This window comes from Hydra vulgaris, chromosome 03 (assembly GCF_038396675.1).
Source record: "Hydra vulgaris chromosome 03, alternate assembly HydraT2T_AEP".
NCBI classification, from domain to species: domain Eukaryota; kingdom Metazoa; phylum Cnidaria; class Hydrozoa; order Anthoathecata; family Hydridae; genus Hydra; species Hydra vulgaris.
The window spans coordinates 6,978,089-7,003,765 of record NC_088922.1 but is presented as its reverse complement, the minus strand read 5'-3'; the positions used below and the strand labels follow the sequence as shown (position 1 = coordinate 7,003,765).

Here is a 25,677-nt window from a genome sequence, read left to right as displayed (position 1 = left end):
TCCCTATTTTTAGTTTTAAACAAACTATTTTTAGTCCCTTAATCCCTATTTTTAGTTTTAAACAAACTATTTTTAGTCCCTTAATCCCTATTTTTAGTTTTAAACAAACTATTTTTAGTCCCTTAATCCCTATTTTTAGTTTTAAACAAACTATTTTTAGTCCCTTAATCCCTATTTTTAGTTTTAAACAAACTATTTTTAGTCCCTTAATCCCTATTTTTAGTTTTATTATTTCTACTATTATACTACTTTAAAATTGTTGTAGTTTTTTTATCATGTATCTTTATTAATCTTTATGTAGATACCTAACAGCCATACTGGACCATTAATTGCAGTTGCAATCAAAGATAGAGAGCCAAATTTTTATGATGAAACGTTGTTGGGTTTCAAAGTAGGTGTTGATAATTTTTGTTTATAACATTGATAGTTCCATTTGACTTAACATAATAAAGTGAAACAATTGAGATTTTTTGGTTTGTATTATAGTTTATTTTAATTTAGCTGATTTTCGAGTTACTACATTTTCAGGAACGTCTTTTTAGTTTGCACCATAACTTTTGAATCACTATTTTTTTTTAGAAAATCCTCAATATGCTTGTGATTATAAATATTTGGTCTAACTCTTAAATAATTATCTTTTCATTGTTATAAATCATTATTTTCATAATTCATTATGATTTGTTTGGTATTTAGTTCATATATTTATAATGATCCAAATAAGTCCAAATAAATTTTTTTAATGTAATCATTTGTCACAAGTAATCCTGATGTAATAATAGTGAAAGTTTGATTCTCTTGCGATTTTCTAGGTTTCCTGACATTTTCTGTTTAAATTTTTACACTTGTAAATTGATTGGGTCTTAAAACCGTTAGGCCTTAAGAGGTTAACCTTAAGAGATTGGTCTTAAGAGGTTTTGATATTTAACTTCTGAATTTCAAGAAAGTTACAAAATTTGAGTTTCAAGGAAGTTACAAATTTTGGAGTTTCAAGGAAATTACAAATTTTGGAATTAACAAGGTGAATACCTGGTGTTTAACTTTAGAAGTTAAAATAAAATTTTTTTAACCATATTATACTCTGTCTAAATAAGAAGTTTACGTCGACTAAAGAATGCGCCCACTTCGAATTTGTATATATGCGCCCACTTCGGGTTTGTATGTATGCGCCCACTTCGGGTTTGTCAAACTTGAAAACTTTTGTCTTATCGATCGATTATTATCAAAATAACCTTTTTGCTTTTATATAAAAGTTTGTTTATTTACTTATTTTTACTTATTTTTCTTATATATATTAAGTTAATTTAGTTTTAATAATCCTATATTATATAGCTTTCATTTTAATAATTATTACTCATTTTTTTATTATTATTTTTTTGTTAAGTTAAGGTCTTATATTATAGAAAGGAGATAAAATTGAAGTATTGAAGACAAGCGAAGACGGTTCTTGGGAGGGAAAAAATCTATCAAACTCAAAAGTTGGCTTTTTTCCTTTCAATCATGTTCGTTTACTTGTTGATCAATAGCTGGGTTGTTTTTTTAGTTTTATATCCACTTTTGGTAAAGTTTTTGTAACCAATTTTAGTAAATTTTTTAAAGATTTTTTTTTATTAAATAGTCCCTAGTCAACTTTCTATTTATTTTCACTCACTAACAAAGCAGATATACTACTATCCATTAGGTATTTTTAATACAAATTTTTTTTTATATATAGTTTTAAAAATTATTTTCATGACAGAATATTTTTTATTGTTAAATTATTTTTTTTTTTTTTTAGTTAAAGTTTAAGTTGTTATTTTTATTGACGGTGTTTGTGTAAATAGCTATTGTTCAATATGGTAATATTGAATGACTTATATCAATCAAACTTGTATATAAAAAATTGCAGTTTATTTTTAAAAAAACATTTTATAGCGCTTAGCTCGTTAAAGTATTTCTATTCTGCATTAAAACCTGTATGATTTAACGCTTTAATCTAAATTTCATGTCTTCGTCATGGTTATAAAAATATAAAAAAATGGTTTCATAACTGTTGACAAAACTTTGGCACAAAGTAAACGTATTTACCCTGATGACAATAATTTGGCACAAAATAAACGCAAGTAGTAAAAGTACAAAAAAAGTAACGAAACTCTAGTATTAGAATTTTTATTTGTATTTTTAAATGTGAAATATAACTCATCATAAATGACAGATTCGCGGTTTCTGAATTCGGATTAGGAATTTGTTTTTTCTTTAAATAACAAATACTTGTTTTATTATTTTTTTTTTTAATTTTCTGTGACTGTTTCTAAGTGCTCCAAAAGCGCTTATTCGTCTAGTTTTTTTCCTCAAACATCAGCTCTTTGGAATTCGCTTCCTTCATCTTGCTTTCCTGATTCATATAATTTGCCATCCTTTAAGTCGTCCGTCAATCGTTATCTTGCACTACAATCTTTATCTCTTCTCTTTCAGTAACTTCCAACTCTAATTAGTGGCTGCTTGTTGCCTTGTTTAATATAATATAAGTTTAATATAATTTAATATAAGCGAAATGTTTAATATATATATATATGTATATATTTATATGTATATATATATATATATGTATATATATATATATATATATATGTATATATATATATATATATATATATATATATATATATATATATATATATTTGCGATGTAGGAATGATCAAACTTAAATTTCTTGAGTTTTTTCTTGTTGAAGCTCCAAACCGGTTCGAGAAATATTTAAGACGATTAATGTTTCTGTTCGTTGTTCTTCTACTTTGTCACATCACGTTTAATGGTTCTTTTGGGGTGATTAGAGCATTCAAAATACTTTATAAGGTTCATAGTTTTTTTTGTGTGTGTGGTTTTTAACGTGCTCCAGGAAGTCCTTACGGTCTTATCACAGAGCACTGTGGAAGAGCATTTAACTAGGAAGTTCACGCCTTCTTCCTTACCAATGTCGCTTATTAGGCTGGAGCCGGTGTCGATCTTTAAACCTTTTTTTTTTTGGTTCTAAGCCACAACTCAAACCGTTGCGCCACGGCTGCTAGCATTTTTTAGAATAAGGATGCAAATTACAATAATTGTACACTTGTTCAATTAAAGTAGTCAGCATCATTTTACGATCAATTTCGATTATTTAAATTAGTTAATAATTTTTATTAACTAGTTTATATAAACAAAACTTTCGGCAAAAGAAAACTAACAAAATAAAAGATTGTGCTAAATTTCTGTCACCAGGGGTTACCTCTGTGTTAGCAAACAGCTAATACTTTTCAGGCTGCGCATGAGGAAAAACGCTCTCTTTGAAACTTCTCGTAATTTGTAGTTTTCATAAGCTCAAAAAGTTTAGAACAAATGATCAGGGAGGGAGTAAACACTCTCAGGTCCAGTGTTTAGCTCGTTCAGGGATTTCCAGTAATAAATTTTGTTGGATTCACCTTTTGCCTCGGTAAAAATAATGGCGTAAAATCTTCTTTTTAAGTTTTCACTTTAAAGGGATCCCAAACCTCCGAGACATGTTGTGTTCATATCATTCGTCATAATCGTTGGGCTAAATTTTTTTGATTAAAACAAAAGAATAAATGCATACCAAGAAAAACTAACTTTTTTATTTTAATCGAAGCTTGCCTTCTCCGTTTTGTTGAAGGCCAAATAGTCAGCATAATATACGCCACTTCTACAGACTTGATAATTTATTCAAGCGCGCTTTATTCCTAACGGCCGTTTTCCACAAGTCGAAATATTCGCGCGAAGCGAATTTTTTCACTACGACGAAACGCAGTTTTGATTTCCACTTACCTTCTTTTGCGTTACTTTTTTTTCTAAATAAAAATGGCAGCAATAAGTTACGCTGTATGTTTAACTAAAAGCAATTATTACTTTTAAGCATACTATTCTACTTTGAAGCATGTAGAAATTTCTTTCCATTTATTAATCCTAATATTTATGTATTGGTATGTAAGAGTGATATCATTTTGTAATATAATAAATCAATATAAGGTTTTTTACAAAAAAGTATAAGAAAATAAATGCTAAACTCTGATATGAACATTTCTGTTAAAAAACTGTTACTGCAAGAACGAACAGCAGGTTTAACTCTATGTAAGGTTTTTCACAAAAAGATTTATCTTCGTGTGGCCACTTGAAGATAAACATTCTTATGAAGTGCAACTTTCGTAATTGACAGTGTGCAAATTTACATTTGTAAATTCTTGATTTAAGGCCTTCTCCTTATTGGATGAACTTACTAATGCTTGCCAATTTTTAGAGTAAGTTCATATAAAATCAATAAGAACGCCAAGTTAAGAATTTTGATTTTTTACCTCTTTAAAAACAACGAGGTTTCGCTTTTTTTACTGTTTATATCACGTGATTAATATTCAATAATTTGATTGGTTTTCGCTTATGGCGAAATTTGATTGGTTTTCGCGATTTGCGAAATTTGATTGATATCGAATTTCAAATTTCGCGATTTGCGAAATTTGAAGTTCGATAATTTGATTGGTTTTCGCTTATGGCGATTTGCAAAAAGTCAAAATGAAACCGTCAGAGTTAAATAATCAGGTCTGTAAATTACGAAAAGACGAAAAAAAAAATTAAATGATAAATTTTGCTCTATCATAAAGTATAAATGTTTGTAGCGAAAAAACTCAGACCAAAGTCTTTTTTTATAAAAAAAAAAAAAATCTTAAAATCACAATCGCTTGTCCAAATTTAAACAAGATTTTAAATAAATACTTTTTTAGGTGAAATGAACATCATAGTTTAACAATATAATCTGTTCTAATCGTTTATTGGCAATTTTTCTTATTTATAAGGTCTTTCTTGGTCGGAATTCAAGTTTTTTTTTTTTTAAAGAGAAAGAAGGTGACTTTCAAGATATAGTCGTTTTTTTTAAGAATTTAGTCGGGTATTTGACACAATTCGGTCGGAAAAATTTTAGGAAAATTTTGACGATTTTTTCTTTTTTCTTTTTTAAAGAACCAGTCGGTATCTTTTAAGGATTCACAACCCCCGCCCCCCTCGTTTTATTTATAGAATAGCCTCTGATGACGTCATGTACTGAAAACGTAACCTCATGAGCATTACTAAAATAGTTTTCTTGTACCAAAACTGCACGTGTACCATAGAGTTATAACATAGCTGGTGTGAAAACGAAGTAAAAATACGTCATTCTTAGAAGAACGGTCGTCATGGTAACATAGTTTTCAATTAAATACCACGTAATTATCATAATTTAAAGTTAAACTAATCGCATTCAACTTTTAAAAAAGTTATGCAATGATATTGTTATATTATTATATTTAAAATGTAGAAATTGATTTTTAAATCCAACAAAAATACTTTAACACAAAATAAAATCCTTGAAAGATATGATTCCTTGTCGAAAAACGTTTTTAAGAACGTAACAAACCTTGAAGCAAAAAGTAACCTTCAAACAAGTGGTAGAGATTGTCTAAAACTCTGATATTTATAGCTATATATATATATATATATATATATATATATATATATATATATATATATATATATATATATATATATATATATATATATATATATATATATTATATATATATATATATATATATACATGCATCGAGGTATTCAAAAACAATTACTTTACGTAGATTGTGATTTTTGTTGTGATTACTTCTTAATAGTTCGAACAGTTGTTAAAAACTTATCCAGTCAATTTTTAAGAGAATAATCCATTTTGACTACAGCTTTTACAGGTTCATTCTAATTTTTGAAAATGCAAAAGCACCCTTTTAACTTCCCCCTGGAATAATCATACTACTAAGACAGTACCATAACTTTAAAACGATTTTCGGCTTCGTTCTCCCTCCAGCTACCTTATTATACCTCGTTGTTTTTTAATTTAAATTTAAATGTATTGAAATAGGCAAGGAGAAAAACGCATAGCAAAAGCCCATTGATTTCCTTGAAAGACCGAAACGCCCGAGAATAATTTACAACTCAGCCTTGCGGCACACCGTGAACTAAACTTGTACCATCAGAATAAAGCGAATAATAGCGTGATCAGTGGAATGCCTTTGACTTATATCCAAACTCTTTATTTTAAAGAATAATATTTATATTTTGAAAAGAATAAAGTCTACTATACATAACTCTTTCTACTATTTTTGAGAAACGAAGAAGAATTGAAATCAGTCTGTAGTTTACAAAGCCAGATTTAAAAATTAAAATAATTTTTGCAATTTTAAGTTTTTCAAGCTAAACTCCTTGTTTTAGAGACATCCATTCATAAACTTTGTGCAGGTTTTTAACAAAAACGTTGCAAAAACGTTGTTGCATCTAACAGTTTTCTTTCTCGTTCATTATTGTCCATTAAATTAGTATTATTAGGATTTGAAAAGGATTAAAATTTTAATTTTGAGTTATTTTTTATGTTGCTAAGTTATAAGTAATAAGTTATAACCTACATTAACAAAATACTGATTAAATTATTTTGGCAATTAAAGACTTATCTGTAATAAATTCTTAAATTTGTGTTAAGATCGATTGGAAGACTATTCTAAATAAGTTTTTTTTTCCAGTTACTTATTTAATTATGCAGATTTTCTGAGTTTCATTTTTGTGTTTACTTAATTTTTTAGAACGTCTTAAGATTGATTCGAAAAGACGCCTATAGTGTTTATACTTAGTTTCGTTTTTAAATGCACTAGTTTTGATAAATTTGTTATTGTTATCCAAGGATTTGTATATAGCATTTTTGTTTCGACAAGTTTTATAGAAAAGCTTTGTTATAAACTTTTTTCAACTTGTTAAAAACATATCATATGCTTTATTAACGTTTGTAATTTTTAAAGGATGATTTCAATATAAAAGAGATAGCAAGTTATAAAAACAGTTTATACTTTTCATAAACAAATTCTTCATTTATTAGTCTAGTTGTTTTTTTCACTTTTTGGGCAAAAACATTATCGCACTTTTGTGTATAAATACTGGTAAATAGTCACGAATGTGCGATTTAAATATTCCTGTTTTAATTTTGGCATTTAACTCATTTGTGAATATTTGATCGGTTACAATGGCACTTTCTCTTGTAATTCGACTGGTTTATTAAATAGTAGAATGTAACGAATAGTAACCATTCTGAAAAATGTAGTTTTAATTTGTTTACCTGTGTCATACTCAAGAAGTTTAAGATCGTCCACGAGATATAATTCAATAGAATTAAATTTGCTTAAATGAGTTTTATACTATCGTGAGAAATAAACGAAAACCTAAAGTTTGACAAATCGAAGTTTACAAGATTTTATAAAATTCGACGATTTTTAAAGCCTAATTACACTGAAAGTTTTGGAAAATTATACTTTGACTCATTAGTATTATAAAATATTATAAAATATAAAACAATGCAATTATTTTTATTAGTTAAATTTAACTAAATATTTAGTTAAACTCAATAAAATTTTATTGAATGAAGTTTAACGAAATAAAAAAAAAGTTATAAATAGAAGGTGGCCAAAAAGGCCGCCAGATTTTGTCGTGTCACTCAAATAAAACCTTTTTTATTCAAGAGCATTTGTCTTGTAACAATAGAAAGAAGTTTTTTTTATTTTAATTAAGAGTATTTGTTCTATAAGAATAGAAATAAGTGTTTTTAAATTCGGAAAAAAAATGATAAGGGTCGCAAATAAATCAAAAAGTAAAATTGAGGGGGCCTAAACCCATTTAAGCATTTTAAATGCCCATTACAAAAAAAAAAAAAACTTTAATTTTAAAATGCACCATACAATAATAGAAAACTTTTACCGAGTCAAATGTAAAATTTTAGTTTAAAAATTTTTGACAAATCGAAATTTACGAGTTTTTTAAAATGTCGACGAATTAAAAAAATCTATAAAATTTAAGGCCTGATTATAATGAAAATTTTTATTCTTATCAATCACTGATAAATTTTCTGACTTATTTTTTTTTAGATGTTTTTTCCTAAGATGTTTTTTTTTTGTTAATAACAAGTAAAAGTTAATAAATGGAAGAGGGGGTTTAAAAGCTTGAAGTAAGTGAGAAATTTTACGAAAATTAATAAACGTCCCTCACTAAACAACTAAGAATACATAACATACTACTGATTTTAAAACTCATGGAATTCAATGAAATTAAAAAAAAGAAATTAAGTTTTAGGAGAAATAGAGAGAGCTCATACTTCGGAAAACCACACTATATGGAAAACATTTCTTACATATACGTATGGAAAACGGCTTTCCATATAGTGTGGTTTTCCGAAAACCCCCGAAAAATTATAAAAAATTTATCGTATAGGGTCCAGATGACTAGAGGTTGAATTGTGAAGGATGCCTAAAATTGAACTCGTGACAAATATTAACCATGTTAACTGAAAAATAAAATAAATTATGTAAAGAATAAAAAATATAATAAACATGCATAAAAAATTTAGTGAGTAATATAAAATTTTAAACAAAAAATTAATTTTAAAAATTTATCTATATTTTTTTACTTCTTCTAGCGGCAGTCAAATTTTGTATGGGTCTGATTGGTTTTAGCTCAGGTAAGACTCCTTCACCAGTATCAACATTACGAAAAAACCCAGACAGACACAATGAATCAGGATTAAAACACAAAGGTATCGTACCTACGGTCCCATTGAAACGGTTTTTTTTCACTTGCATGATCAGATTATCCGTTTTTTGGAGAATCAAAACGTTATCAGCTTCTTGAGTTGCTTTAGCAGTACCAAAAACTGAGGCTGTCTGTAAAATAGAATCATCATTCTCTTTTCTAGGGTGAACAACAATAGTTACATGAATATTTAATTCAGAAGCACATTTTCGAAATAAACTAATGGCTTTGTCTAAGGCTTGAAAACGATCATCATCATTGCTAATTGTGGTCATAAATTGTAAATTATCTATAATAACATGTTCTATGTCATACATATAAACGCTATGTTCTATGGTTTGTATAACACTATGAAGATCTTGTGCGCCATAGTAACTCATAAAGTACATTGGCAGGTTTTCAAAACATTCATACCATTTTGAAAACTTATCCATATGCTTTTCTAAAGCAATACCAGAATATTGATGAAGCATGATATTTGCAAGTCTAACATTCTTAATTTCAAAACTCCCCCACAGTGTGTTAATGCCTTGCATGCAAAGATCAAGAGATAACTCAGATAAAAAAGTTGTTTTTCCAGACCCAGTGGGGCCAGTAAATATTGTCAACTCACCTCTTCGATGCCCTTTTAAAAAGTCATTTAAAAGCGGAAATCGAGTAAAAGCAACACCTGCATTTTCTTTGGCATGCGTCAACTCGTTAAACAACTCATCTCCAATATCTTTGATAGTTAAAAGACGATCTATAGTCATACACCAAGACTCCTGTAAAGTCTTTTTCATAAAATCTTTTCCATATTCAAGACAAAATAAAGGACTCTCAACGTTTTTGCCTGTAGTAAAACATCTCAACATATTCAGCTTTTTAGTAAATTGAAGTACATTTTGTCTAGACTGATAACTGTTAGGAAACCAAAAGGTAATACGATCAAATTGCTCTAAAAATGGTAATAATGATGGGGGAAGGTTTGAAGTAGGTAAAGCTAAACATGGAACACCTGTAGCCCATTTCACTGCAATACAGTCTAACTCATTTGCTGTAAGAACAACTTCTTTTTGACCTGAAGCAATACATTGCCAACCAAACAAATTCAAATCCTCTCTATTTCCAATAAGTGTTTGCTCTTGATTTTTAAAAAATATTTTCTTAAACCCCATCAAGACAGTTTTGGTGATATCATAATAAGGAAATATTAAACCATTGATTTCATTTTTTTCACTATTGCAATCATAAGCAACACGAACACCAAAATTATTTAAAATATTTTCATCTATATGGTACAATTTTAAATAGGTTGTTATGTCTTTAAGCACTTCAGAAGTTATAGGAGCAGAGTTTTGCCAATAACTGTGTTCTTCAGGAGAACATGACTGCAAATAAATAGGTGGTTTTTCAGAAGTTTCTAAATTTTTATGGCTATTAACATAAGGTGTTTTGTTTTTAAATTCCTTCCATGACATTTCTTTTCCACAGCAAGTGCATGTTGTGTTGCCAGTATGCTTGTCAACAAATAAATTTAATTCTTCAATTTCATATTCAATGTTGCATTCGTGACATGCAGTTAAATATCCGGTATGTCCTTTTTTAAAAGCTGAACCTGATTGGTGTAACACCTCTTCAATTTCCTGTACAGAAAGCCACTTTTCTAGAGAAGCAGCAGCAGTGTGTATATAACCTTGTGTTTGAACAGTCATGTTATAAGTTTTTAACAAAGTACATTCTGCAAATTTTGATAATGATAAAGTCTTATTGAACCCCCTGAAATAATTATACTTTTTATAACTGGAGTTTAATGGCATATTTTTTGAATCCACTGTTTTTTCAATTTTGAGTGTATTTTGAAATATAGTGGCAATATTACTCCTTCTTGAGAAAATGTCATTGTTTTGTGGTACGTTTTCATTGTTAAACTGGGAAATTGCAAAACGAACCCCTGTTCTTCGAACTGCTTGACAAGCACAGGATATGAGTGACTCCATTAACCAACAACCAACCAAAAATATAATTAAATCTTTTTAAAACACAATTATGATATAAACAACTTTTTATTACCTTTATATAAAAATAGAAGCAAACTAAAAATTTACATAAATGAAATAAAAATTATTAACAACAATAAATATGTATTTACACATAAACTATAGCGGATAAAGAAATACAAAGTATTAATTAAATATTTCTACTTATATATATAAATATATATATATATGTATATATAAAAATATGTATGTATAAATATTAAAATATAAACTATTGTGGATATATATATATATATATATATATATATATATATATATATATATATATATATATATATATATATATACACACATTGTGTTTTTTACTAATTAATTATCGTTCTGTTCTTTAAGAACATTGAGCACTCTATTTGTAAAATACACTAACATAATTTACATATATATATATATATATATATATATATATATATATATATATATATATATATATATATATATATATATATATATATATATATATACATACATACATACATACATATACACTTTATACATATATATATATATATACATACATACATATACACTTTATACATACATATATATATATATATATATATATATATATATATATATATATATATATATATATATATATATATATATATAAATTAATAAAAAACACTTATTTAACTTTTATCTTCTACTTTAAGTTTCACCATTGCTGGATCACCAGGAAGAGTTCTTCCTGAACTCTTCCTGATGATCCTACAATGGTGAAACTAAAGTAGAAGATAAAAGTTAGATAAGTGTTTTTTACTAATTTATTATTGCTCTGTTCTTTAAGAATATTGAGCACTCTATTTGTAAAATACACTAACATAATTTACATATATATATATATATATATATATATATATATATATATATATATATATATATATATATATATATATATATATATATATATATATACATATATATATATATATACATATATATACATATATATATATATATATATATATATATATATATATATATATATATATATATATATATATATATATATATATATATATATATATATATATATATATAATGTATATATATAATTCATTCTTTAATTGTACACAAGTGGACAGAAAAAATTGAAAACGCATTGATTGATACATATACTGCATCACGATTTTATTGATGCTACTACTTTATACTATTAACTCTTACTTTATAACTTTTTATAAAAACAAAGATTGAATAATAATCAATTTGTACTGTTTTTTTTCCTTAAAAAATTTCGGAATAATGTCTGTCATATTAATTGGTTATAATTTTTTATTTTTATGTGCCTAAAGTTTTATAAATCTGTAGGAGCAAAAGACCTCGTGGTTAACTCACCATCTTTACCGAACTTTTTTAACTTAAAACCGGGATTTCCACATCTATTTTTAAAGTCCAGCAAATTTATTAAGAAAAATAATTCTAAACATTTATATCTGGAAATGGTTCTATATCAGTTTTTCAACGTTAGAAATAAATACGAACAAAAAAAAACATTTTAATTCATAACAAAATTAGTAAATTGGTATATTTTTTAAATATAAATTAGCCTTTTGTTTACTAGTTATGTAAAACTAAATTGATTTTGTGACACAACTTATGTAAATCAGGAGCGCCGAGAGCCTTCAATCGCCCGTAACATCTGATTGGTGCCCCTGTAAATCTAACTGTATTGTTTCTTTTGTTTACAGATTGTGTTGTATTATGTCATTTAGTACTTTTTGACTAACGACGCCCAGGATAAACCAAGGTGTGCTAGGGCCATTTTATACAATCTAAAATATTCTTAAAAGCCTGCAACATAAAATACAAATAATGTCGTCAGAAAAAATATGGCAACTTGTTGATCAGTTTTTACATTAGTTGTAAGCTACAGTTTTTAAAACAATATTTAAAAATCAAACAATGTTTACAATATTTAAAATTTAAAAATACAACATTCTATGCATTTCAATAACTCATAGTATAATGCCAACCATTAGGTGGCTAATATTAGTATGCTGGAAGGATCATCTTAACAACTACAAGTTGTAGCTGTTAAGATCCTTCCAGCATACTAATATTATCCGCCTAATGATAGGCATTATACAATGAGTTATTGAAATGCATTGAATGTCGTGTTTTCAATTTTTAAATATGAAAACATTTTTAGGTTTTAGTTGACATTTTTCATTGATTTATTTCACAAGGTGCTATTATTGCTAATGATTTATTTCACAAGGTGCTATTATTGCTAATGATTTATTTCACAAGGTGCCATTATTGCTAATGATTTATTTCACAAGGTTCTATTATTGCTAATGATTTATTTCACAAGGTGCCATTATTGCTAATGATTTATTTCACAAGGTGCTATTATTGCTAATGATTTATTTCACAAAGTGCTATTATTGCTAATGATTTATTTCACAAGGTGCTATTATTGCTAATGATTTATTTCACAAGGTGCTATTATTGCTAATGATTTATATCACAAGGTACTATTATTGCTAATGATTTATTTCACAAGGTGCCATTATTGCTAATGATTTATTTCACAAGGTGCTATTATTGCTAATGATTTATTTCACAAAGTGCTATTATTGCTAATGATTTATTTCACAAGGTGCTATTATTGCTAATGATTTATTTCACAAGGCGCTATTATTGCTAATGATTTATTTCACAAGGTGCCATTATTGCTAATGATTTATTTCACAAGGTGCTATTATTGCTAATGATTTATTTCACAAAGTGCTATTATTGCTAATGATTTATTTCACAAGGTGCTATTATTGCTAATGATTTATTTCACAAGGTGCTATTATTGCTAATGATTTATTTCACAAGGTGCTATTATTGCTAATGATTTATTTCACAAGGTGCTATTATTGCTAATGATTTATTTCACAAGGTGCCATTATTGCTAATGATTTATTTCACAAGGTGCTATTATTGCTAATGATTTATTTCACAAAGTGCTATTATTGCTAATGATTTATTTCACAAGGTGCTATTATTGCTAATGATTTATTTCACAAGGTGCTATTATTGCTAATGATTTATTTCACAAGGTGCTATTATTGCTAATGATTTATTTCACAAGGTGCTATTATTGCTAATGATTTATTTCACAAGGTGCTATTATTGCTAATGATTTATTTCACAAGGTGCCATTATTGCTAATGATTTATTTCACAAGGTGCTATTATTGCTAATGATTTATTTCACAAAGTGCTATTATTGCTAATGATTTATTTCACAAGGTGCTATTATTGCTAATGATTTATTTCACAAGGTGCTATTATTGCTAATGATTTATTTCACAAGGTGCTATTATTGCTAATGATTTATTTCACAAGGTGCTATTATTGCTAATGATTTATTTCACAAGGTGCCATTATTGCTATTGATTTATTTCACAAGGTGCTATTATTGCTAATGATTTATTTCACAAGGTGCTATTATTGCTAATGATTTATTTCACAAGGTGCCATTATTGCTAATGATTTATTTCACAAGGTTCTATTATTGCTAATGATTTATTTCACAAGGTGCCATTATTGCTAATGATTTATTTCACAAGGTGCTATTATTGCTAATGATTTATTTCACAAAGTGCTATTATTGCTAATGATTTATTTCACAAGGTGCTATTATTGCTAATGATTTATTTCACAAGGTGCTATTATTGCTAATGATTTATATCACAAGGTACTATTATTGCTAATGATTTATTTCACAAGGTGCCATTATTGCTAATGATTTATTTCACAAGGTGCTATTATTGCTAATGATTTATTTCACAAAGTGCTATTATTGCTAATGATTTATTTCACAAGGTGCTATTATTGCTAATGATTTATTTCACAAGGCGCTATTATTGCTAATGATTTATTTCACAAGGTGCCATTATTGCTAATGATTTATTTCACAAGGTGCTATTATTGCTAATGATTTATTTCACAAAGTGCTATTATTGCTAATGATTTATTTCACAAGGTGCTATTATTGCTAATGATTTATTTCACAAGGTGCTATTATTGCTAATGATTTATTTCACAAGGTGCTATTATTGCTAATGATTTATTTCACAAGGTGCTATTATTGCTAATGATTTATTTCACAAGGTGCCATTATTGCTAATGATTTATTTCACAAGGTGCTATTATTGCTAATGATTTATTTCACAAAGTGCTATTATTGCTAATGATTTATTTCACAAGGTGCCATTATTGCTAATGATTTATTTCACAAGGTGCTATTATTGCTAATGATTTATTTCACAAGGTGCTATTATTTCTAATAATTTAGCAAAAACGGCATCTTGTGCCATTTAATTTTTAAATAAAAAATGCTAATGTTTTAGAAATTATGATACCGTAAAAAACAAAACAAACCATTTTTATTTAAGTTTCTTTAGTCTTTTACGGTTGGTTCAGTTTACAAATATAAATATACAATAAAATAAGTGGCTGGAGCAAGTAAAAGATAATTTTTCAACAAGTTGTAATTGTTGTACATCGTATGTTGTTATGGGTTTTATAAATTCTTGGTATTGTTGTCGCTGAGTTGGTAGCAGTTTGCCAACTTCTTTTCTGTGGTATCAACATTTTAGAAAATTCTGTTTATCTAAAACTTTAAATTTTGCACCCGTAAACCAGCTGTGAATGTATATATATTTTTTGTAAATAAAATATATTCAAAATATATAACTTGCAAACGTGGTTTGTGGTTGCACTAACCACATTTGTTGTAGAATAAAGGTTAAATTCAAAAAGTGATATGAAGTGGTATAGGTTGGTTGATGCAGTAAATAAGGAGTATTATGATTTAAAAAATAGATTTAGTAGAATATGTGACAAAGTTTCATCGTGCGCTTGGGTCATATTCATGATACGCATCTTCTTTACATTAGAATTTATAAGAGGTCGTCCATAAATTATGTCACGTATTTTTTGACATTTCTGACCCCTCCCCCTCCCTCTCATAATGCATCTTAACATTTTATAAAACCCCACCCCAATATGACGCAACAATTTTGTAAAAGTTCCCCCTCCTCTCTAAAAAAAATTTTTTTCACGATTTTGAATATAATAATGTCTATAATTCTCTTAGCTTCTTTGAGTTAATTAATTAGTATTTTTCAGTCTGTTTAAAGCTTTTTTCCACCCTAATAGTTCCGCGTAAAATTGTATAAATTAACATCGCTATCCATGATCGTAATTTTAAATAGCTATTCTTTCGATATACACATGCAAAAATATTATTTTATAAATATAATTTTCTCATGGTTAGTAATGTTAGCGTGGCCGAGTGGATCCCGCTTCAGGCTAGTTACCCAATGGTTCGTTGTTCGTTTGTTGGTACCGAGATTTTTTTTATTTATTTTTTGTTAGTGCACAAAGGTTGTTTTTTTGTTGCTGCACACTTTTGTGCACTAAATAAAGTTTTGCAATTGGACCACATAAAGGTAAAGCGCAGAATGTGCACTTCACACAGACTGTTACAGCACCCAGGCTGTATCAGTCCGTTAACAGGCTGCAACTACTTCGTTAATGGAGTGTACACATCGGCTAAGTAAAAATTAGACACAGTTGATTTACAAGCAACATGTGATTACATCAGCTGAGGGTTTTGGTTTTGGTCAGATTCTTTTAATTAAAAGAAAGTCATCTCTAGATTTACAATTGAAAAAAAAAAAAATGCTTCACAAAATTGGAGAAACCTCCACCCTCCCCCTCGTAACAAATCGTCTCAAAATCGTCAATCCCTCTCCTTCCCCCCCTTTCCCTTAAAGCGCGACGTAATTTATGGACAACCCATAAGTAATTTCATAAATTTTTTTATTACATAAATGCTCGCAGCAATTATAAGTATATATCTAACTTAGTACTTAGTTTTTGACTTAGTACAGGTTTTGTGAAAAGTTTTAGTAAGGTGAAAAAAAAAAGAAAGAAATCCAATCAAATTAAATATATTGTGAAATAGTTACAACAATTCAAGGAAATTTACAATAGTACAAATACTAATATAAAGTAAATACCTGAATATACCTGACAATACAATAGTACAAATACTATTATAAAGTAAAAATATAAAGTACTAATACTAATATACCTGACAATACAATAGTACAAATACTAATATAAAGTAAATACCTGAATAACATAAAGTTATAGACAATAATAAAAATAGTAATAATAACTGATCTAAATAATACTAATTATAATAATAATGATAATAATAACAACAATAATAACAATATTAATAATAATATTAAGAGTAATAACAACAACAACAACAATAACAACAACAACAACAACAATAGCAACAACAACAACAACAACAACAACAATAGCAACAACAACAACAATAACAATAATAATAATAATAATAATAGTAACAATAATGATAATAATTATAATAGAAGGAGAAATTCATAAATAAAAATATTAACAGCAGTAACAAAAATTTAGTAAATAATGACAGCAACAACAAAGATTTAGTACGAAGTAGAGAATAGTTAGATGAAAAGAGATAAATAAATAGTTAACTAAAGAATGTCAAAATATTAGTAATAATAATAAAATTAATATGAAAATTTTAATAAAAGTATTAATTATGGCAGAAAACGAGTGGAATTAGATGTAAATCGATAAATATAGAATTTCAAAATGTTAAAAATATCAAATTAAAAAGTAAAGGATCACGAATTAATAGATATAAAAAAGAATTTCAATATTAATTTGTAGAAATATTTAATTGCATTTTATAACAAATAGTTAAAAAGCTTGGTTTTGAAATCAGGGATTGAATTAAGAGATTTTAGATCAGCTGGTAGTTTGTTCTATGAGCTAATACATTGACATTTAATGGATTTATTTCCATATTTAGCAGAGTGGTGTTTTAGAATAACTAAGTTTAAGCTACTAATGGAATGAAGAGGATAGTGACAATTTATACTTGTAAAAAAATTGCTGAATAATAAAGGAAGGTTTTTGTAATGATAATTACAGACAAATTGGCAGTTGAGGATTACTGCAAGATTGCTTAATTTTAATATATTGGAGATTAGGTATAGCACATTAGATTTAAAGTTATTATACTGTAAATATATTATTTTCAAGGCTTTATTTCGGAGATGAGACAATCTTAAAAAGATTTGTTTATGGGATTATCCCCATACTTGACATGCATATCTGGGACCCAAAAATAGCATGATATATATTTAGTAGAGTTTCTAGATTTACATAATGGCAGATTTTGAATACCATTCCATTAGATCGGCTGAGTTTCATTGCTAAGTCATTTAGATGGCCTTGAAAAGAAAGAGTAGAATCAATTTTAATTCCAAGATACTTAATAGAGTCTAAAGGATAAATTTATGTCCGTCTTGCCTGAAATTTAAGTTCTTTTTAATTGGTGCCAGATTGGATTTAAAGATTATAAGCTCTGTTTTGCTAGAATTTAGTGATAATTTATTAGAACCAAGCCACTGAACAAGATTTCCAACATCATGATTAATATATTTGTTGATTTTTTTGAGTAATTTGTCAAGCAGTAGCATGTTAGTATCATCAGCAAAAGGTAAGCAGCTGCAAATTTAGAAGAAGTATTTAAGTCATTAATAAAATGAAGAAAAAGATATTACATAAAACACCTACTCAGCAAAATCTAAATGATATTTTCATTCAGATTTTGCTGAGTAGGTGTTTTATGTAATAATGCTTTAACATTTATGATATCTTTTATGTCTTTCCATGTATTTTTTATGTTTTTCATGTTGTTATTAAAATAAGTTATGTAGTATAATTTTTTACTACTTTTTAATAAGTTGCTAATTTTAATTCTATAGAATTTAAAGGTTGTGAAAAAATCATTTTTAGTGTTAATGTTCTTACATCTCGCAAATTTTTTATGGAGTTTGTTTTTTACAGAAATAGATTTAAGTAAGCCTTTAGAGATCCAGGGTTTAGATTTAAGTTTGATTTGATTTTTAGTCAAAGTTTTATAGGGGGCACATTGGTCTAAAACCCTATTAAATGTTTTTAAAAATTGATAAATGGATTCCTTAATCAATTTTTATAAAGTTTTATCCCTTTTATTCATAAGTTCCTAGTTCCCAGTTCCCAGTAAGCTTCTCAGTTTTATCCCATAAGTTCTCAGTTGATTTTAGAAATTTTTAGAATAAATTTGTTAGGGTCAAATTTTTTTGGACATCGTCTAGAAATTTTAACTTTATTTGGTTGGCTGGATGTGCCAGGAACACAGACAAATTGTGTGATCCGAGAAATAGTTAAGTTACCTGAGGAGTGATCAGAAGCGTAGAGGTTCATAAAGTTGTTATAAATGAGTGTTTTAAATTTAGCTGCAAGTAGGTAGGATTATGGAAGGATTAAATGAGTATGAGCATAAGGTATCAAGGTAGTAGGAAATAAGATTAGATTCACTATAGCTCAGTAGATCTGCATTAAAATCACCCATTAAAATGGTCAATTTTTGTTTTTTGCTTAACTTTTCAAGAAGTGGAGTTAAAAATGTTGTATTGAATTCATTTTGATTCATTGATGGATGACAATATATACAACCAATTTGAACATTTGTTTAAATTAAACTGCTGATATAAAAGAGTACCACCTTTTTTTGGCCTCAGTGAGGCAATGCTCATTGTTGAATCCGTTAATAGTTATGTCTGTTATATTTTTATCATTACAAATTAAGTTGGATTCAGTAATCCCTATTGCCATAGGTATGATATTTAATGTGCTGATAAGACTGCACAGGTCATCAATGTGATAGGGAAGTGATGCAAAGGTGTAGATATAGATCTATATTAGGTTTGATAGCTTTGATAAAGTCAATAACATCATAGAATTTACAATTTATAGCAGAACCAGAGATTGTATTAAGTTCTTTAAGTATGTTTCTTGAATGAATTGGAGATACAAGAAAATATGATGATACAGTTTGTGAAAACGAAAAGATTGTTCGATTAAATATGCAAAAGGTGCAGTTTAAAAAAGATAATAATAAATAATACGAAATAAAAAAAATCGTTTTTTGTCCAAACAAGAGCCTTAGATGTTTTTTTGCTTCAAGGTTTTTTAATATTTAAAGAAACTTCTCTTTTTTTATATGCTTTTCAAAAACTATTTACTACCCCTAACAGTGAATCTCCTCGGATGAAAATATCCTTGGATGAACTTCTAACAGCTTTAAATTTACTAAAAACCAACAAAAGTCCAGGCATCGACAAAATCAATGCAATTATTTTGAAATCAGTATTTGATATTATCGAATCTCCTCTTTTAACAATATTCAATTTATTTTTTATAACTGGTGTTTTTCTTGACCAATTTAAATTAGCAAGAGTAGTCTATATTATAGCGAAATGGATTAACCGGGGGCTTAAGTATTTCTAACCCCCACTGAAATAAATTAAACCCATATAAGACGCATTTTAAATAATTTAACTTATATCTACAAAATTGTGTAAGTATTCTATTTTAAAATTTTTTAAAAATATATTTAGTATTATATATATTAAAATATGTAATATATAAATATTTAGTGAGCGTTGAATAAAATTACTTTATAACTGTTTATTTTTGACAAGCCTTTATATTATATATAAAAAGGAGATCAAAACAATAGTATTAGTAGAATAATACTATTAGTAGAAGTTCGTATATATATATATATATATATATATATATATATATATATATATATATATATATATATATATATATATATATATATATATATATATATATATATATATATATATATATATTATATATATATATATATATATATATATATATATATATATATATATATATATATATATATATATATATATATGTATATGTGTGTGTGTGTGTGTGTGTGTGTGTGTGTGTGTGTGTGTGTGTGGGAATATATACTTGTTTGCTATATAAACTCTATTATATATATATATATATATATATATATATATATATATATATATATATATATATATATATATATATATATATATAAGTATAGGGGAGACCGGGGCTAGTTGGCTCGGTTTTTACTCTATGAGCTCTCTAGCCCTAACAGTACATTTTTTTAAAAATATTAAAGTGTAGTCTTAAAGAGTATGGATTAGGGTATCTTATAAAATTTGCATTTATTTACAAAAAAAAATTCTTAGGGCTTTTCCGGACCCTCAAAAAAAAAAAATTTGCGCCAACTTACCCCACCACGGGGTAAGTTGACGCAAACTATAAAAATGATTATTAATGCACTATTAAGTCCAAAATTAATAGAAACTTTTTTTAAATTAATTTTTGCAATAGTTTTATCTCAAATTTAATATTACTTTTAGCTGGTACCAAATATTAGTCCGTATAAAAGCCAAACAGTAGCCCACCTTTTATCTGTGGAAAAAAAAACTAAAAAAAAATTTTTTTTAATTTTTTTATAAGAATAAATATTTTCAATATTGTTAAAAATTAAAAAAATAATAATTTTATAAAAACAAATATTTTTTTCCATAGCAAATGCTATGAACCAACTTACCCCGTGAAAATTTTGTCAACTTACCCCGAAAGCTTTTTTTTTTTAATAAACAGTCTATAGACTGTTTATCCTAAAAAACGGCAGCTTTGAAAAAAAAGTCTGACTGGATATAGTAAACCAATTGTGACTGGAACTTTTACAATAATTTTTTTTTCATACGACTAAATATTTTCTTTGTAAAGTAAAAAGGAAGCGATGTTCTAAAAGTTACGTTTTTGTCCAAAAAACGCATAAATCTCAATATCTCCCATGCGCATGCGCGAATCTTGACAATACTACAGTGAATGATGAAATGGTCAATAAGGAAGTTTCTGAGTAATTTTTGTCACTTTCTGATGAAAGGCTCTAAAGATAAACGCAAAAGATATCTATATATAGATATATATAGATATATAGATACATATTGTATATATAAATATACAATATGTATCTATATATCTATATATATATCTATATCTATATATATATATATATATATATATATATATATATATATATATATATATATATATATATATATATATCTATATATATATATATATATATATATATATATATATATATATATATATATATATATATATATATATATATATATATATATATATATATATATATATATATATATAGATATATATAGATATATAGATACATATTGTATATTTATATATTGTTATTATATTTTTTCTTTTATAGAAAAAAAATTATTATTTTGTGCATACAGTAACCTAATATGGTTAGAAAATACAAACGTCTAACTCATCAACAATCCTGGGAAGGAAATTCAATGAAAGCAGCTATTGAATTAGTAATAAAGAAGGAAATGGGGTATAAGAAGGCATGGTTAACATTTTGTATCCCAACAACGACACTGCAAAACAGAATAAAAAGACTTCAGCAAGGGAGTTTAGAACTAAGTAGTTGTGCAGTAAATAAATTTGGGAATTTTAAATCAGTTTTTAACCTTGAACAAGAGTAAGAGTTAGCTAAACACCTAATTTTTCTAGAGAGTTGTTTGTTTCCAGTTACAATGAAAGATTTGAGAGAATTGGCATTTCAGCTAGCTGAAAAGAACAAGATGTCACATAGCTTTAACAAAAAAATAGGAATGGCAGGCTACCAGTGGGCAGAAAGCTTTTTAAAACGCAATCCTGTTATTTCTTTGCCTATGCCAGAGGGAACTTCTGGAGCTAGAGCAATGGGGTTTAACCGACCTGCTGTAAATAAAATTTTTGAACTATTGACTAAAAGCATAGATGAAAAACCATAACTCCAAATAATATATATAATGTTAACGAGACAGGAATTTCTTCAGTACCAAAAAAAGTAATTGCTAAGATGGGTAAAAAACAAGTTGGAACTCTAATATCAGCTGAACGAGGGAAAATCATAACAATCAAAATGTGTATGAATGCCTCTGGTATATACGTGCCCACTTGATTATTTTCCCCCATGTTAGAGCTCCCAAGAATGTTAATATTATCGAAAAAGCTCCTCCGGGTACTATTGCATCATATCACCCTAGTGGTTGGATGCAAACAGACATATTTTTGAAGTGGTTTGACCATTTTCTGTCCTTTGTAATGCCATCAAAAAAAAGACCTGTACTGCTATTATTAGATGGTCATGCAACACATACAAAAAATATGTAGTTCATAATGAAAGCACGTGAAAATTGTGTTACTGTTATTTGCTTTCCACCAAATTGTTCACACCATCTGCAGCCACTAGATATCTCCTTCATGGCACCATTTAGAAGCAACTATTCGAACGAAGTTCGTATTTGGCTGCGTACACATTATTCTAGAGTTGTGACCGAATATCAGATTCCAGAACTATTTGGAATAGGTTATATGAAATCTGCAAACATTTTGACAGCTGTCAACATGTTTGCAGATTTCATATAACCTATTCCAGCTGTTTTAGAAAGACTGGAATAAGTCCATTTAATCCTGAAGTTTTTGATGATTGGATGTTTGAGCCTTCAGAAACAACCAACAGGTCATTTCCTGAGATGGATTCAGCAACACCAAATCTAACTACCAAGTCTCAAACACAAACTATTTCACTGCAAGAATTATCCCTGACATCTTGCTCTGAATCAGAAACTTCGTCTTCGACATCTATGGCTTCTTTTACAATTGCTTCACCGCACCCTAAAATATATATATATTTTTTAGGGTGCGGTTGTGCCTCTCTATAGGGGCACAACCGTTTTTTTTACCAAGTCTAATTTTTGTGTTATAACATTTTCAAAAACCGTTTTATTTTTTTCTTAATTGCAGCAACTTAAAGCTTAATGATGTGTTTATCGAAATACACTGTTAAAAAAACGTATGCCGTTTTTATTTTCATACTCCATTAATCTTCCCCTATATATATTTATATATATATATATATATTTATATATATATATATATTTATATATATATATATATTTATATATATATATATTTATATATATATATATATATATTTATATATATATATATCTATATATATATATATATATATATATATATATATATATATATATATATATATATATATATATATATATATATATATATATATATATATATATATATATATATATATAATTTATATCCATATCAATATCTAATTAACAGATTTAAAAACAACACATTTGGAAAACATCAAGTTAAAACTTTTTTTGTAATTCGTATAAGTTGTTCCAAGGGAGTTAATATATTATGGGGAGTTAATTTGTTTCGCCGACAGGGGTTAATTTATTTCAAGGGGAGTTAATCTATTTCGAAATAGATTAACTCCCCGGGTAATTTTTTACGCAACGGGAGTTAATTTATTATGGGGGTTAATTTATTTCATGACACTGGAACCAGCTTTTTTTGGTCTAACTTCCAGACATGGAGCAAACGCCAAACATTTATATGTTTATACTTATGTCAAATAAGGATGCTTTGCAAAAAATTGCGATGATTGGAGGCTGGGTACAAAAAAGCCCCAAATTTTTTGCCACCCCTGCCCCTAAACGTGAGAGCAACAAGTTGATGAAATATTTTTTGTACTGTTTCAACTAGACTTATACTCATCAATAAATTTTAAGTTTCATAGTATTATCTTTCAGCGTTCAAAAATAATAATAATAGTATATATATATATATATATATATATATATATATATATATATATATATATATATATATATATATATATATATATATATATATATATATATTATATATATATATATATATATATATATATATATATATATATATATATAATCTAAAGAATACCATTTTGATGTCTTTAGATTATTTTCGCTCATCGGCGTTAGTATAAACTTAGTTGAAATCTTTTGAAAAAGTGCCTTAATCCGCTATAAATCCAAGTTCTAATTGGTTTTGACTTACATTAACTGTATATAATTGTCAAAATACAATATTTTTTATCAATTTTCAAAAAAAATACAAGAATTCCGACCAAGAAAGAGCTTATAATTAAGAAAAGTTTTCAATAAACGATCAAAACAGATCATATTATTAAACTAGGATGTTCATTTTACCTAAAAAACGTATTTATTTAAAATCTCATTCAAATTTGGACAAGCGATTGTGATTTTAAGAAGATTTTTCTTAAAATAAAAGAATCTTCGGTCTGGGTTTTTTCGCTACAAACATTCAAACTTTATGATACCACAAAATTTATCATTTAAATTTTTTTCGTCTTTCATAATTCACAGACGTGATCATTTAACGGATATATGTCGTAGTCAACAAAATATCATACTAGTTAGCGACTAGTTAACGACTAGTTAGGCCACGCTTGGCGACTAGTTAGACCACGATAACTAGCTACTTACTAGCGACCAATCATAACAATAAAGACAAATATTTAGCCAGCTACGTATGAAGGCTATGTATGACAGCTTCGTATGAAGGCTATGTATGACAGCTTCGTATGATTAGAATTGCCAGCTATGTATGATAAGAGACTACACTTTAATAAGCATTTAAATAAAATTACTTTTATAAAAAATAAAATACAAAACTGTTTTAATAAAAATATTGAAATTTCTGTCTGATTTCAATAGATTATAAAATGGATTAATTTTTATATAAAAGCAAAATAATTTTGCTTACATTAACTTTGTAAATACTTTTAAAAATAAGTTAAAAAAATAACGAAGTTTTTCGAAAACTACTTTTTAGATTTTTTCCTTTTTTTTGCTTTTTGAAAAGTAGATGGCAAAATAAGTAATAAGGGGTCGTCCATAAGGTACGTACGCCAAAAATTTTGAAATTTAACCCCCTCCCCATGTTCCCATGTGTACTTTTAAATCCCCACCCCCCTTTAAAAGTACGTACGTTTTTCAAACCCCCTCCCCCAACTTTTTTTTTCAACAAAAAAGGTAGTACCTTAGATACTTTATAGGAACCCAAAGCCCTTTGTTTGTGCCACGGGATCCCAATTTAAAAAATATCTTCAAATATATATACAAATATTAATTTTA

The 25,677-nt window shown here is 27.1% G+C and overlaps 2 protein-coding genes across 2 annotated transcripts in view; one reads left to right on the top strand and one right to left on the bottom strand.

The window, feature by feature from the left end:
- LOC100205773 (adapter molecule crk) overlaps positions 1-1,917 on the top strand; it is a 40,349-nt gene extending 38,432 nt beyond the window's left edge. The window contains exons 7-8 of the mRNA XM_065792202.1: positions 302-391; positions 1,401-1,917. Coding sequence (XP_065648274.1) covers positions 302-391; positions 1,401-1,523 — 213 coding nt within the window. The 3' untranslated portion in view covers positions 1,524-1,917. The remainder of the gene's footprint in view (positions 1-301; positions 392-1,400) is intronic.
- A 6,441-nt stretch (positions 1,918-8,358) lies between these two features.
- On the bottom strand, positions 8,359-10,671 carry LOC100209293 (twinkle mtDNA helicase). Its single transcript, XM_065792201.1, has one exon. It carries the CDS (start codon positions 10,584-10,586, stop codon positions 8,472-8,474), a length of 2,115 nt encoding a protein of 704 aa, XP_065648273.1. The 5' UTR covers positions 10,587-10,671; the 3' UTR covers positions 8,359-8,471.
- Positions 10,672-25,677: the final 15,006 nt, after the last annotated feature.